Below are 12,352 nucleotides of genomic sequence, written 5' to 3' on the forward strand. Positions count from 1 at the left end.
GGAAAAAACACATTATTATGTTGGCTTATTGAGCTAAAGAAACTTAGGGAAATTAAAGTAAATTACTTCAATGAATATGTTTTAATCTCAACCATTGATCTCAAGTGAGGGGAGATGCAATCTCAGCTGTCAATCACTTTGGAGATTAGGGTTAGGGATTTAGCTCAATGTAAAGTTATAAAAGTAAGGCTAGGGAGATAGGAAAGACACACTATAGCGGCACAAGATTGAGAGAGTCTTCTCAGTGAGTTTTGGGTCCGAGGAAGGACAAAAAAGAGATCTAGATCAGCCAAGGAGGGTTGATCAGCCGGATCTGATCTAGGGTTGTATGTTATTCCTCAATTAGGCCATTATAACCAGGACGAGAGCATTATTAATTAAAAACTCTGATTGGGCAGAATCTGTGTCGTTTTTATGAGATTGGTTATTTTATTTTTGCTTCCACTAAATGTTAAGAACCTAGCTGTGTAAGTTATTTAGTAGATTTGCAATCTGCTAGGTTAATAATTTACTGGGTGCTAGGTTTAACAGAATCTAACACTGCTCTAACAAGATAGTTAGCACCATCATCAACCTTCAAACTCATGCCTCCTTCTTGCTTCCAAATCTTGTTGAATAAATACCTATTATTTGTTGTATGTCTTGAAGCTTCACTGTCCACAAGCTTCCAACACTAGACAGTGTTAGAATACAAGCAAGAAGCTAGGGAAAATGCAGTCCCAAATTGAGAGTGATGCTCCTCCACTCCTATTATAGTGCTAGCTGCAACCAGTATCATACCCTTTCCTTTCTTCTTTAACAGACACTGCCTAGCATAATGTCCCATCTCATGACATTAGAAACACATCACCTTCCTCAACTCCTTTCTTGTGTTTGTAGTTGTACCTTTCTTCTTCTTGTAGCCTTTCTTGCCACTTTTCTTTGTCTTCCTAATGGGACTTGTTACTGCTCTTATATGCAGGGTTCCTGAAGATCCTTGCAACCTGCTAAAACTGACACACACAGGTCAAGAGTCCACTATCACCTCGGTTTGATTCCACACTCTTTAAGCCCAACTGCTCCAAAATGGCTATGGGAGGCTTCCCTTGGATGACCTCAACCAACCAATACGAGACCAGTGGCTTGTATGGGGTCTAATGGCTGAAGTGGAGAAGTTATATACTGTTTCCTTGCTGGCCTACTGTGTAAAATGTGCAGGAAATATACTAAACCAGCAAAAAAAGATGCTCAAAGATAACAAGATATATCACGTGAGCAATCAAATGAGTGTGCAAGAAACATGCCACCCAATTCTGAAATTATTTCTATGATTGGTACCTTGGTTAGAAGGGTTTTTGTGCAATATAGCTTGTTGTCTTGTCACTGCAATCTGCAAAATCTGCAGAAAATTGTAGAAAACAGCAAGAAAATTCCTTTTGTAGACCATCCAAAAGTGCCCAAACACTTGTCTAGGTGATAGTAGTAACACTTCCATGTTACTTGTTTTAGCACCTTGTGCAACGCTTTGCATTAAGGTGCTAGATTTTCTGATATCAGAAATTATTTGTTGCTGTTGCTGCTTAACCAGTTGGTTCATTTGCTTGGCAAACTTTTGGCTGTGTTTTACCAACTGAAGTTGTCGTTCTGTCGGTTTGCCAGGAATTTGTTTTGCTATCACCGTTGTTCAACCAGAAGATGGATAATTTTGGAGTCTTGCGAGGGATAAGTGTTATGATTGGGCATTATATGAAAAACATAATTTTGCTTATCTGGGCAATTGTTACACTGGAAATTAGAAAAAAAATGTGGCTATGCTGAAAAGATGCCCACAAAAGCATAATTTCATTCGATTTTGACATTTTTTTTCAGTTTCAATCTGTTCAAATGAAGGAGAAATTGAACAAATTTAAGAGGAAAAAATGTTGGTTATCTCTAAGAACTGTTTGGTAGTCACCCATGCATAAGTTGTTTGAGATCTTGGTGCAGATTGTGTTAAGAGCTCAAGGTATTCTGGGTTGAAGAAGCTCCAAGAAAACCATAATCGCAGAACCCTAAAGAGGCCTATTCTTTAGGTTTTGATATCAATTGATATGTGCACACAAACAACAATGTGAGTACTTGTACAATAAAATAGAATGCAAGAGAGAAATGGAATGTGATCAATCAATGCAATGATTGATGGAATCAGTCAATGGAGTGGTTAGTGGGATGGTAGGTGGATTGTTGTAATGATTGAGTAATTATTTGGATTATGTCTCTCTAACTCAGGAGTTACAAATTATATATACAATTATGATACGACACCAATTGTCACCTATTAAATCTCACCAATGTGGTAATTAAGTGTTTCCTTGTTAACATTCTGTCATGAGGCAAATCAGTTGTTACATGTTTCCCTTGTTAAGTTTTTTGCCTAGAGTAAATTAGAAACATATCTTTGTAATCTAACATTTAAAATTTCTGTTTGTTCTTACAATGTGATGATTGATGGAATCAGTCAATGGAGTGGTTAGTGGGATGGTAGGTGGATTGTTGTAATGATTGAGTAATTATTTGGATTATGTCTCTCTAACTCAGGAGTTACAAATTATATATACAATTATGATACAACACCAATTGTCACCTATTAAATCTCACCAATGTGGTATTAAGTGTTTCCTTGTTAACATTCTGTCATGAGGCAAATCAGTTGTTACATTTTTCCCTTGTTAAGTTTTTTGCCTAGAGTAAATTAGAAACATATCTTTGTAATCTAACATTTAAAATTTCTGTTTATTCTTACTTCATATGTTGATATTCTTTATGCAAGATTTTAGGTGATGTATATCCTGCACATACTCTTTACATGTTTTCTTTTAAATTTGACGTTTTTCATGCTTATTTTGCTGCTTTATTGGTGCAGTGCCTTAAGGAACCAAAATTTGTCTATACAGTTGACATGGATGTGAAAGAAGCCTTGAATTTGCAGCCCCGATTGTGGGATTTTATACCAGATCTATGCTCCAAAACAGGAAAGTTAGAATATATATCTTCTCCAGCTTGTCCCTCAGATTTAATCAGTCTACTGCATGATTGCAAAGGTACAAGCAGCACGATGGTGCCTGATAGTCCTCATGGAATGTTTACTGAAGCTATAGAGAAAAAATGGGTCAAGGAGAATGTAAATCCATCTAATGGACCTTTGAACTTAAAGAAACACAAAGTTGTTGTGGTAGGTAGTGGGCCTGCTGGATTATTTGCCAGTCTGGTGCTTGCAGAGCTTGGTGCAAAGGTCACTATAATAGAGAGGGGTCAGCCTGTTGAGAAACGAGGTCGTGACATTGGTGCATTGATAGTACGTCGCCAATTAAAATCTGAAAGCAATCTTTGCTTTGGAGAGGTTTTATCTCGGATTCCCTTTCTCTATATTTACTCGCTTTTGTACTTACTGCCCTCAATGTGATGGCCTCATTATCATTATAAATCTTTCAGCAATGTCTCTCTTTGAGCTCTGATAGAGCTTTCAACCCATTGATCTTGTTGTTTGGTGTGTCTCCTAATATTTTTATGCACACCCTTGTGAAATATATTAAAATGCGGTGATGATTACTTATCTATTGGCATGAACTTGTATTGACTAATAAACTAAACATTCTTGTCTTATTTATATTGAAATGTACTTTTACATAAGTTCTCTTCATAGTTATGTGGCCTCTAATAATTCCTTGTTTACATGCAATAAAAGTCACATCTTTTATGTCAAGACTACAACCCACCATCTAGTACTATTCCTTCCTTCAAGCTTTGAGATTTTATAGTTTATTCATAGTTAGACATGAAGAAACACCTTCAAGATTTGGCAGAAATTAATTTATTTTGTCGTCCATGCATCCAATCAATATTCAATGTTTCATAGATATACAGAAGTAACATATTAATTAGTAATGATTACCTGGGAATCTGTTGAAGATTATGCAAACATTTCTGTGGAAACTAAATTTCGTGTGGAAAATTCTTTAATAGTTAGAATTCAATTATGCTGCCTCGTTATGCCTGCAATGCTGATAATTTTTATTACTAGTGATTCTTCGGGAATGCTTTTAAAATTCTATGTTGCAGGAAACGTGGCATAGAGGTCCGTTTCCGTACGGAAACGGGTACGAAACATGGAAACGCGTTTGGTACGGCCGTGAAACGCGTTTCGGCCGTACTGCCACGTTTCCAGAAACGGAAATGTGGCCAGTACGGCTAGAAACGCGTTTCAGGGCCGTACGACCCACGTTTCCTCATTAACTTGTGTTTTTTTAAATTTGTTTTTTAATTTACTTTTAGGGTATGTTAGTGACTTCTAGATGTGTGTCTAAAATTATAAAAGTGAATTTTTGCCCTAGTGTTGATATGCAGTTCATCAAGAAGTTTGAGGCATATGCAGTTCATGGTAATGTTAAATTCTTAAAGTAAAAGTGATATTCTCCTTTATTTTCCATTTTCATCCTTTTACTTAAATTTTTAACATTACCATGAAATGACTCAGGATGTTTGAGAGTGGTTTCACCCTCATTGGATTTCATATGGAGAAAGTAGAATTTTAGATCTCACTCAAAATCCAGCAGACTTATTTGTTTTTCAGGATTTCAGGATTGGGGGGATTGTAATGTTTCCATTGGATTTTATCATGTACTAAGGTATGGAACTTGTATTTAATCAAGAGAATCAAGCCCTCTATGCAGGGGAAACTCCCAATACTCAAGATAATGTAGGGCACTAGGGTATGAAATGTGTATTTATTATTTAATCAAGAGCACTGAGGTCGTTCGACTATGTAGGAGAAGACTCCCAATACAACAGTGGTCCTTCTAAAGAATGGGATGTGGATGCAGAAAATCCTGATTTGGATCTCTCTCTTGCAGCCTTATAGTCTTTATTGTACTTGCAACCTCATATATTAATATAAATAAAGGCTGATTTTGAGATTTGGATATATAATAAACGTTGCTTTTGCATATTCCGATATTTTTATTTTCATTATGTGATCATTCATGAGTAAATGTGATGTAAATTAAATCTTAATGTTTAAGTGTAATAAATTATAATGTATCATTTATGCTTTATGATTGCACACACATATATATATATATATATATATATATATATATAAAATATATATATATATCAGTGTGGAAAAAGTCTGGAAAAAATCCCGATTTAATCCTAAAAACGCGATTTTTTGAACTAAACGATTTAATCCCCAGACTTTTTGGCGACTTTTTCACAAAGGAAAAAATCCCGATTTTTTCCTTATACTCCCGATTTAATCGGGAGTTGACCCAAAAAGTCTTCCTCCCTTCCCAGGCCGCGGATAAAGAGGCCACAAAGGTGGAAAAACTGTAAATTGAAGCTTCCATCCATGCATTTTCAAGTTATTGCATTGTATTGTTTGTCATACTTCTTGCGAGCATAGCAGTCTCATTTGTAATCTATTAGTTTTGAGGTTAAGATATGTTTTTGTTTTCCAAGGAAAAACAAATCTTTATACTTCATTTTCTAGTTAGAAAGCAAAGTATACATTGGCTAAGCCTCCAAGCTTTTAGTGATCCAGACTCTAACAGCCACTGCCCCTTCAAAAGATTACAAAAGTACCAAAAGGACAGGCATACAACAGTCTTCTGTAGAAAGAACCCCACACCATCAAAAACATTGTTACAGTTGTTGAATGCTTCCAGAAGAAACAACAGAGAGGAGGTCATGAAGATCAAATAGCAACAACCTGTCCAAGAAAAACAAAACCAGTGCCTCAAAAAAGAACCCATTTTTCAGACAGGAACAAAGTACCTGTGAAATCTTGTGACAACAAAGATCCTTCCTGCAATGAGAGCACGTTTTGAAAGGGAATCTTCTTTAGTGGTGAACTCCCTGTAAATGTGGGCAAAGGTTATGCATCAGAAGTGGATTTTACCTCCAAGAGTTTTTAAATAATAGATGCCAAGGCTAGGTTAGTAATCTGACATCTACTGTTTTCTCAGAAAATAAGCAGCTTGGAGTCACCAAGCGTTAATTTTCACATCTACTGTGATACTCACTGTTAATTTTCATTGGACCTACCACCTGACACCTTATTACCCAAGCAGATTACAATCTACTGAATAAATGCATGACTTATTTTTTAATACAATTAGCGGAAACAAAAATTAAAAGGGGAAGAGGATCTCAGTGACTGATTACTTGATGACTTTTAGATGACTCATGATATACATTTATTATATTTTTTGTTGATATTTTGACTCTTGAGAGTTGAGACTCAGACAGGACCCAAAATCCAGGAGTTGATTCACTATTTTGATATGTGATGTAGCATTAGACTTCATATACATATTATATATTAGCTTTCTTTACATGTTTATGTGGAAATGCATTTATTTGATGTTGTGGATACTCTAGATGTTAAATAAAATAAAATAAAAATGAATAATTTTGTGTTTTTTTAATTTTGCCGACTTTTTCAAAAAACCCCGACTTTGACGAGTTTTTCAACTTTTGGACCCTTGCCGAATTAATCCCGACTTCGACTTTTTCCACATTGATATATATAGATATATATATATTTTTTCAATATATATATATATATATATATATATATATATATATTCGCGTTTCCCCGTTTCCAAAATTTGGGGAGGTCGCGTTTCGTATCGCTTCCTGTTTTGGAAACTCGTACCCGTTTCGTGCAACTTAGGACGAAGATCAAGTCAGTTTTAATCTTAGTCGTTGGTTAGGGACTTAATCTCGGTCGTTGATTCATCAACAGGAAAAGTATAAGAGGAGGCTTGAGGTTCAGCTGGAGATACACTAAAGAGATTAGTCAGTTCAATTTTTCTGGGGTGAGGTTTGCTGAGAATCAAACAGTTGATCTGAGTTGCAGTGAGAGGGGCAGTTCAGCAGAGGGACTTCAGCCCAAGGTCAAGAATACATAGCAAAGAGGCAGAGCAGCACCAGGAGAGACAGTGCAGAGGGAAAGCTCTGATGCAGTGTTGCAGTGATGTAGTGGAGACTAAGGGGTCTCAGTGACGTAGTGACGCAGTGTTGCGGTGACGCAGTTCCAATGCAGAGCTAGGAGCAGCCATCGCTGCCTAGCACTAGGAACAGCGCAATCACCCGAGGGGTTTGTTTATCCAGGTGTTGGCTAGGGTTATTCTCTGTTGGGTGAGTCAGATTTGGCACCCTAATTGTATTCAGAAATATGCTTAATAATACAAACCCTCTATATGCTACACCGGTTTTCCCGCATTAGGTTCTTCTAGGGACGATTGTCCAAAAATAACGGTGTCCCTTGTGTATTTTTCTCGTTCTATTTTAGTTCATGATCTGTATGTATGTGTAGTCTGCAATAGTGTTTTCATCACTATTTAAATAATTAAATAACTTGTTGAATGTTAAAACAAGTAGGAGATGATAAACCAGTGATTGTAGTAGGATTTCCGATGTATCGATTCAGAAATTTTCACATTGCTGACCATTTTTTGTCATTCTTCGAATACAATTTCTTTCATTTTTGAAGAATCTTCGGTTGTTTTTAAGTTAAAACTAAGTTGCACGAAACGGGGAAACGGGTACGAGTTTCCGAAACGGGAAGCGATACGAAACGCGACCTCCCCAAATTTTGGAAACGGGGAAACGCGAATATATATATATATATATATATATATATATGTGAAATCATAAAGCATAAATGATACATTATAATTTATTACACTTAAACATTAAGATTTAATTTACATCACATTTACTCATGAATGATCACAAAATGAAAATAAAAATATCAGAATATCCAAAAGCAACGTTTATTATATATGCAAATCTCAAAATCAGCGTTTATTTATATTAATATATGAGGCTGCAAGTACAATAAAGACTATAAGGCTGCAAGAGAGAGATCCAAATCAGGATTTTCTGCATCCACATCCCATTCTTTAGAAGGACCACTGTTGTATTGGGAGTCTCCTCCTACATAGTCGAACGACCTTAGTGCTCTTGATTAAATACACGTTTCATACCCTAGTACCCTACATGATCTTGATTATTGGGAGTTTCCCTTGCATAGAGGGCTTGATTCTCTTGATTAAATACAAGTTCCATACCTTAGTACATGATAAAATCCAATGGAAACATTGCAATCCCCCCAATCCTGAAATCCTGAAAAACAAATAAGTTTGCTGGATTTTGAGTGAGATCTAAAATTCTACTTTCTCCATATGAAATCCAATGAGGGCGAAACCACTCTCAAACATCCTGAGCCATTTCATGGTAATGTTAAAAATTTAAGTAAAAGGATGAAAATGGAAAATAAAGGAGAATATCACTTTTACTTTAAGAATTTAACATTACCATGAACTGCATATGCCTCAAACTTCCTGATGAACTGCAATTCACTTTTATAACTTTAGACACACATCTAGAAATCACTAACATACCCTAAAAGTAAATTAAAAAACAAATTAAAAAAATATAAATTAAAAAAACACAGTTAATGAGGAAACGTGGTCGTACGGCCCTGAAATGCGTTTCCGGCCGTATTGGCCACGTTTCCGTTTCGGGAAACGTGGCAGTACGGCCGGAAACATGTTTCACGGCCGTACCAAACGCGTTTCCGCGTTTCGTACCTGTTTCCGTATGGAAACGGACCTCTATGCCACGTTTCCTGCAACATAGAGTCTATCTTTTCAATTATATTTGACCTAGGAATCAATAATTGGTTAGCACATTTGGTTCTAACATAGTTATTAGTCATCTCGTACCAAGAGACCTCCTTGATAGATTTGGAGGAATCTGTCAACTGCTCCTCCCCTCCTGAACTTGAAGGCAGACTCCCTTTGAGCTGCTCAACATTCAGAGCTACCTACTTCTTGTTCTCTGTCACTTCTCTACTTCTTCTTGTTGCCCCTATGCTAAGTCCTTCTAACACCCATAAGAAACCTGCTAGTTTATAGATCTGCAAATATCTTGTGGATCTGTCTCAGTCCTTTAAAACATGCACGAAATAATCTGCTGCCAATCCCTTGAATAGTACGGTCTCCCTCTCTCCCTCTGAGGGACGACCTCTGCCAATCCTGCTGGCAGACTTGGTATGTCCTTTGTATCCTGCTCAGTTAGCCACTAATGGCTCATGCCTATCTCGATAAATCCCCTGCCCAATGACTTCTTGTTGGCCATTGCATCCCGCAGCTACTCGATCATGCCCAACATGACATTTTGCTCGTAGTATGATCCTTTGCTTTGTGCTTTGTGGCACCACTTGCACCGCTCCCTTTGTGACTAGCTCGTCCATAACTCGAGGCTTGCACTGATGGCTGCCTTGTGCAACCCTGTCTCTACCTATAGTTCTGTTAGCTCTAGTTTCTTGTCGGGCACTGTTGTTTGGCACCCACTGCTAGCCATCCCTAGTCGACAACACTCATGCTCTATCTTTGTCGGCAGTGTTGCCTCAAAATCTAGCAGGTCTTGTGAGGGGAAGCTCACAAGGCAAGTACTAGACCAAGGGACAACAATATGAGGTGTGGCCCTATTGAAGTTGTAACTAGGTTCGGTCTTCATAATTATATTGTAAAGAATAAAAAATAATTTGTTTAAGTTAAAAGGAAAATTGTTATTGTCATGTCCCATTTGGACATTGAAAAGAAAAAGAAAATTGAGTTTTTAAAGTATATTTTTGTCCCCAAGTTGACCAAGTTGGCCCTCCAAAAAGACAAGTCAGCTCAGCCTTAGAGGCACCTTTTTGGATGAAAAGAACGCTATATATTGACATCAATACTCCACCGTTTGTGAACCCATTCAGATCTCATCCAAGGAGAGGAAGTTCGGTGATATCTGAGACACAATTCTTCTAAAGAATAAAAGTTGAGGCTCCAATTTTCTATGGTTATATGAATTTCTATGGCACCTTTTCTGTGATGATATGATGTCTTCTGTGGCACTGTTCTGTGATGATGTGAAGTCTTCTGTGGCACTTTTTTGTGGTGATGCGAAGTCTTCTGTGGCACTTTTATGTGATGATGTGAAGTATCCTGTGGCACCTTTTCTGTGGTTAAACGAGTTTCTTGTGGCACCTAGCCCTACGTATATTCGAGGTACTTATGGGACTACATTTTTGTGTATTGTGAACTATATAAAGGCACTTTACTCCTGTAGACTGAAGTTGGTTTGAGGACAGACAAATGGCATTTTGTAAATAGTGTTATGGACAATTGTTGATTGATGGAGGATTGACTTGGCACTTGGATTACTCACTTGGATTTCTCTTGTTGATTAAGATTCTATAAAAGAAGAATTGTTGGGTTTTCCCCTTATGGGTTTTGCCTTGGCCTCTGGCCTAATTTTTGGTGTCTATTATCTTTTTGTGCATTGTACTTGTATAATCGCTTGATGACCTAGTTAATGAAATAAATGCGAAATGAAAAACATATATAAATAATCACAAGTAATTATCATGTTTAGAAATTCTAGCATGCATTCAAATTTCAACAGGCCCATTGTCACCCCAACCACTACCTCCTGCTCTTTTTTCGACTTTCACCACTAGGGAGGCTTCCCTTTAGCAGGTCACCTAGGAAGATATGCTAAGCACAAGGGATTAGGTGACAATATAGGCTTATAGAGGACAACACTACTTAAGAACAAGGCTTAGCAAGCACAATGGGGCAATTCACATCCTCCAATATGCGTAGTTAGGGCACAACGTGATCTAGGGCTTAAGAAATAACAAGCCAAAAGGACTCACCTAGAATCACAAGGCCAAGAAAAGGCTTCCAAACAAAGTATACCTTCAACCTGTGGAACAAGAAGCCTTCAATAAGCCCCAGGTTGAACCCTAGGGCAAACTAGGGCTTTCCTAGGGCAAATTTTACGTAGGGAAAATTTTACCAAGGGCAAGGGACTTTAGCTCTAATACGAATGAATTAGCCACTAAAAGAAGTTGATTTTGAGGCAATCACCTTTCCTTCAAGTTTTGAATCCTTCCAAAGGCCAACAACTTCAGTCCTAGTTGAAATTTGTGATGTAGTCCTAGCTAGCAGCTTATACTTGAGGGGCTGAAATATTTTGAGGAGAGGAAATGAGATTTAATTGTAGTATGGATGACTAACAAAGTGACCAAGGCCAGTGCCTAGTCCTTGGGTGATGGAGTCTATGGGAATGAAAAATTTCTAGATCTTGGCAAGGAGTAAGGGAATAATGAAACCTAAGAAACTAGATTCATCCCCCCCCGGTGTCCTGAATCCCACGTGTCGGACATGATTCTAGAGGGACATGTGTTTGATTCGTGGCTCGAGCGTGTTCGAACACGTGGGATTCTCTGAGACAATGAATCAGATTCTTCCAGCCAACGTGTCACGATTTTTGGGTACATGCCCTCTTCAAAAGTGTGTTGCGAGTCTTTTTAAGCTCAATTTGGGTTGCTTTCTCCTCATTCTTGTGGCTCTCTCTTGTTGTGGGTGTGTGGGAGTGAGTAGAAAAGGGTTTAGGAGTGTTTTGGAGGTGATTCAAGCAACCGGTAAGTGCATTTTGCTTCCATTTTTTTTTTCCATTGTTGTTATAGTAGTTTGCCTGTCCATTTTGTTTACATGCTAGTGCATTTTTTCTTTATTTTTTTACAACATTCATGGCTCAATCAAGGGCTGCAGGGAAGGGGAAAAAGAAGGGGAAGAATGTCCCCAATGGTGATGCCCCTTTTGTTCCAGTTTCATCAGGGTCTACAAGTGTTGAAGGGAAAGACAAAGATGTGGGATGTGTTTCTTGATGATATGGGTTTGGACAATAGTCTTGAGTTGGCATTGGCCAATTTGGATCTGAATGAGCCAGTGCTAGAGCTTGTAACTTTTGATGATGGTGATACTCTTGAGGGGTCATCCTCCACACCAACAGATGCAAAGATTACATTGGAGATAGAGGAGGAGGATGCAGAGAGCAGTGGTGACCATGACAATGATGTTGATTTTGATGATGATGATTGATGAGCTACCTACTATCTTGTAGTTTTTTTGTATTTTCTATTTCTATTTGCCATTGGCATTGCTAGTCATTAGTCCTTAGGACTCAGTACCTATGTAACACATTTTGATTTGATGACTTAATGAGAAAACTGCAGTTTCTTGTCTTTCTCCTATTGGGTCATTGATGAATCTGCCATGATTGTATTTGTAATATGTATGCAATGTTACAACTTACAAATTTACAATGTAGAATCTAGATCTATGTTTGAATTTGTATCATGAATGAGAATTTGTGTAATATGAAATGATTGAAATATCTATATATATAGATAACGTGTCCTACATGTCCTGTTCCAGGGGGTCTACGTGCCTCGTGTCGGACATTCGAATTTTTGTGTCCTGTGTGTCCCGTG

At 37.6% G+C, this 12,352-nt stretch overlaps 1 protein-coding gene across 3 annotated transcripts in view; it reads left to right on the top strand.

Moving 5' to 3' along the window:
- Window positions 1-12,352, top strand: part of LOC149141007 (uncharacterized) — a 212,690-nt gene that overhangs the window by 51,996 nt on the left and 148,342 nt on the right. For all 3 annotated transcript variants that reach the window (XM_089447093.1, XM_089447095.1, XM_089447094.1), the window contains exon 3: window positions 2,882-3,358. In XM_089447093.1, coding sequence (XP_089303219.1) covers window positions 2,882-3,358 — 477 coding nt within the window. The remainder of the gene's footprint in view (window positions 1-2,881; window positions 3,359-12,352) is intronic.

The sequence above is a fragment of the Pinus tabuliformis genome, chromosome X (assembly GCF_031772625.1).
Source record: "Pinus tabuliformis cultivar Carrire ecotype Pingquan chromosome X, CPIR1, whole genome shotgun sequence".
In the NCBI taxonomy this organism is placed as follows: domain Eukaryota; kingdom Viridiplantae; phylum Streptophyta; class Pinopsida; order Pinales; family Pinaceae; genus Pinus; species Pinus tabuliformis.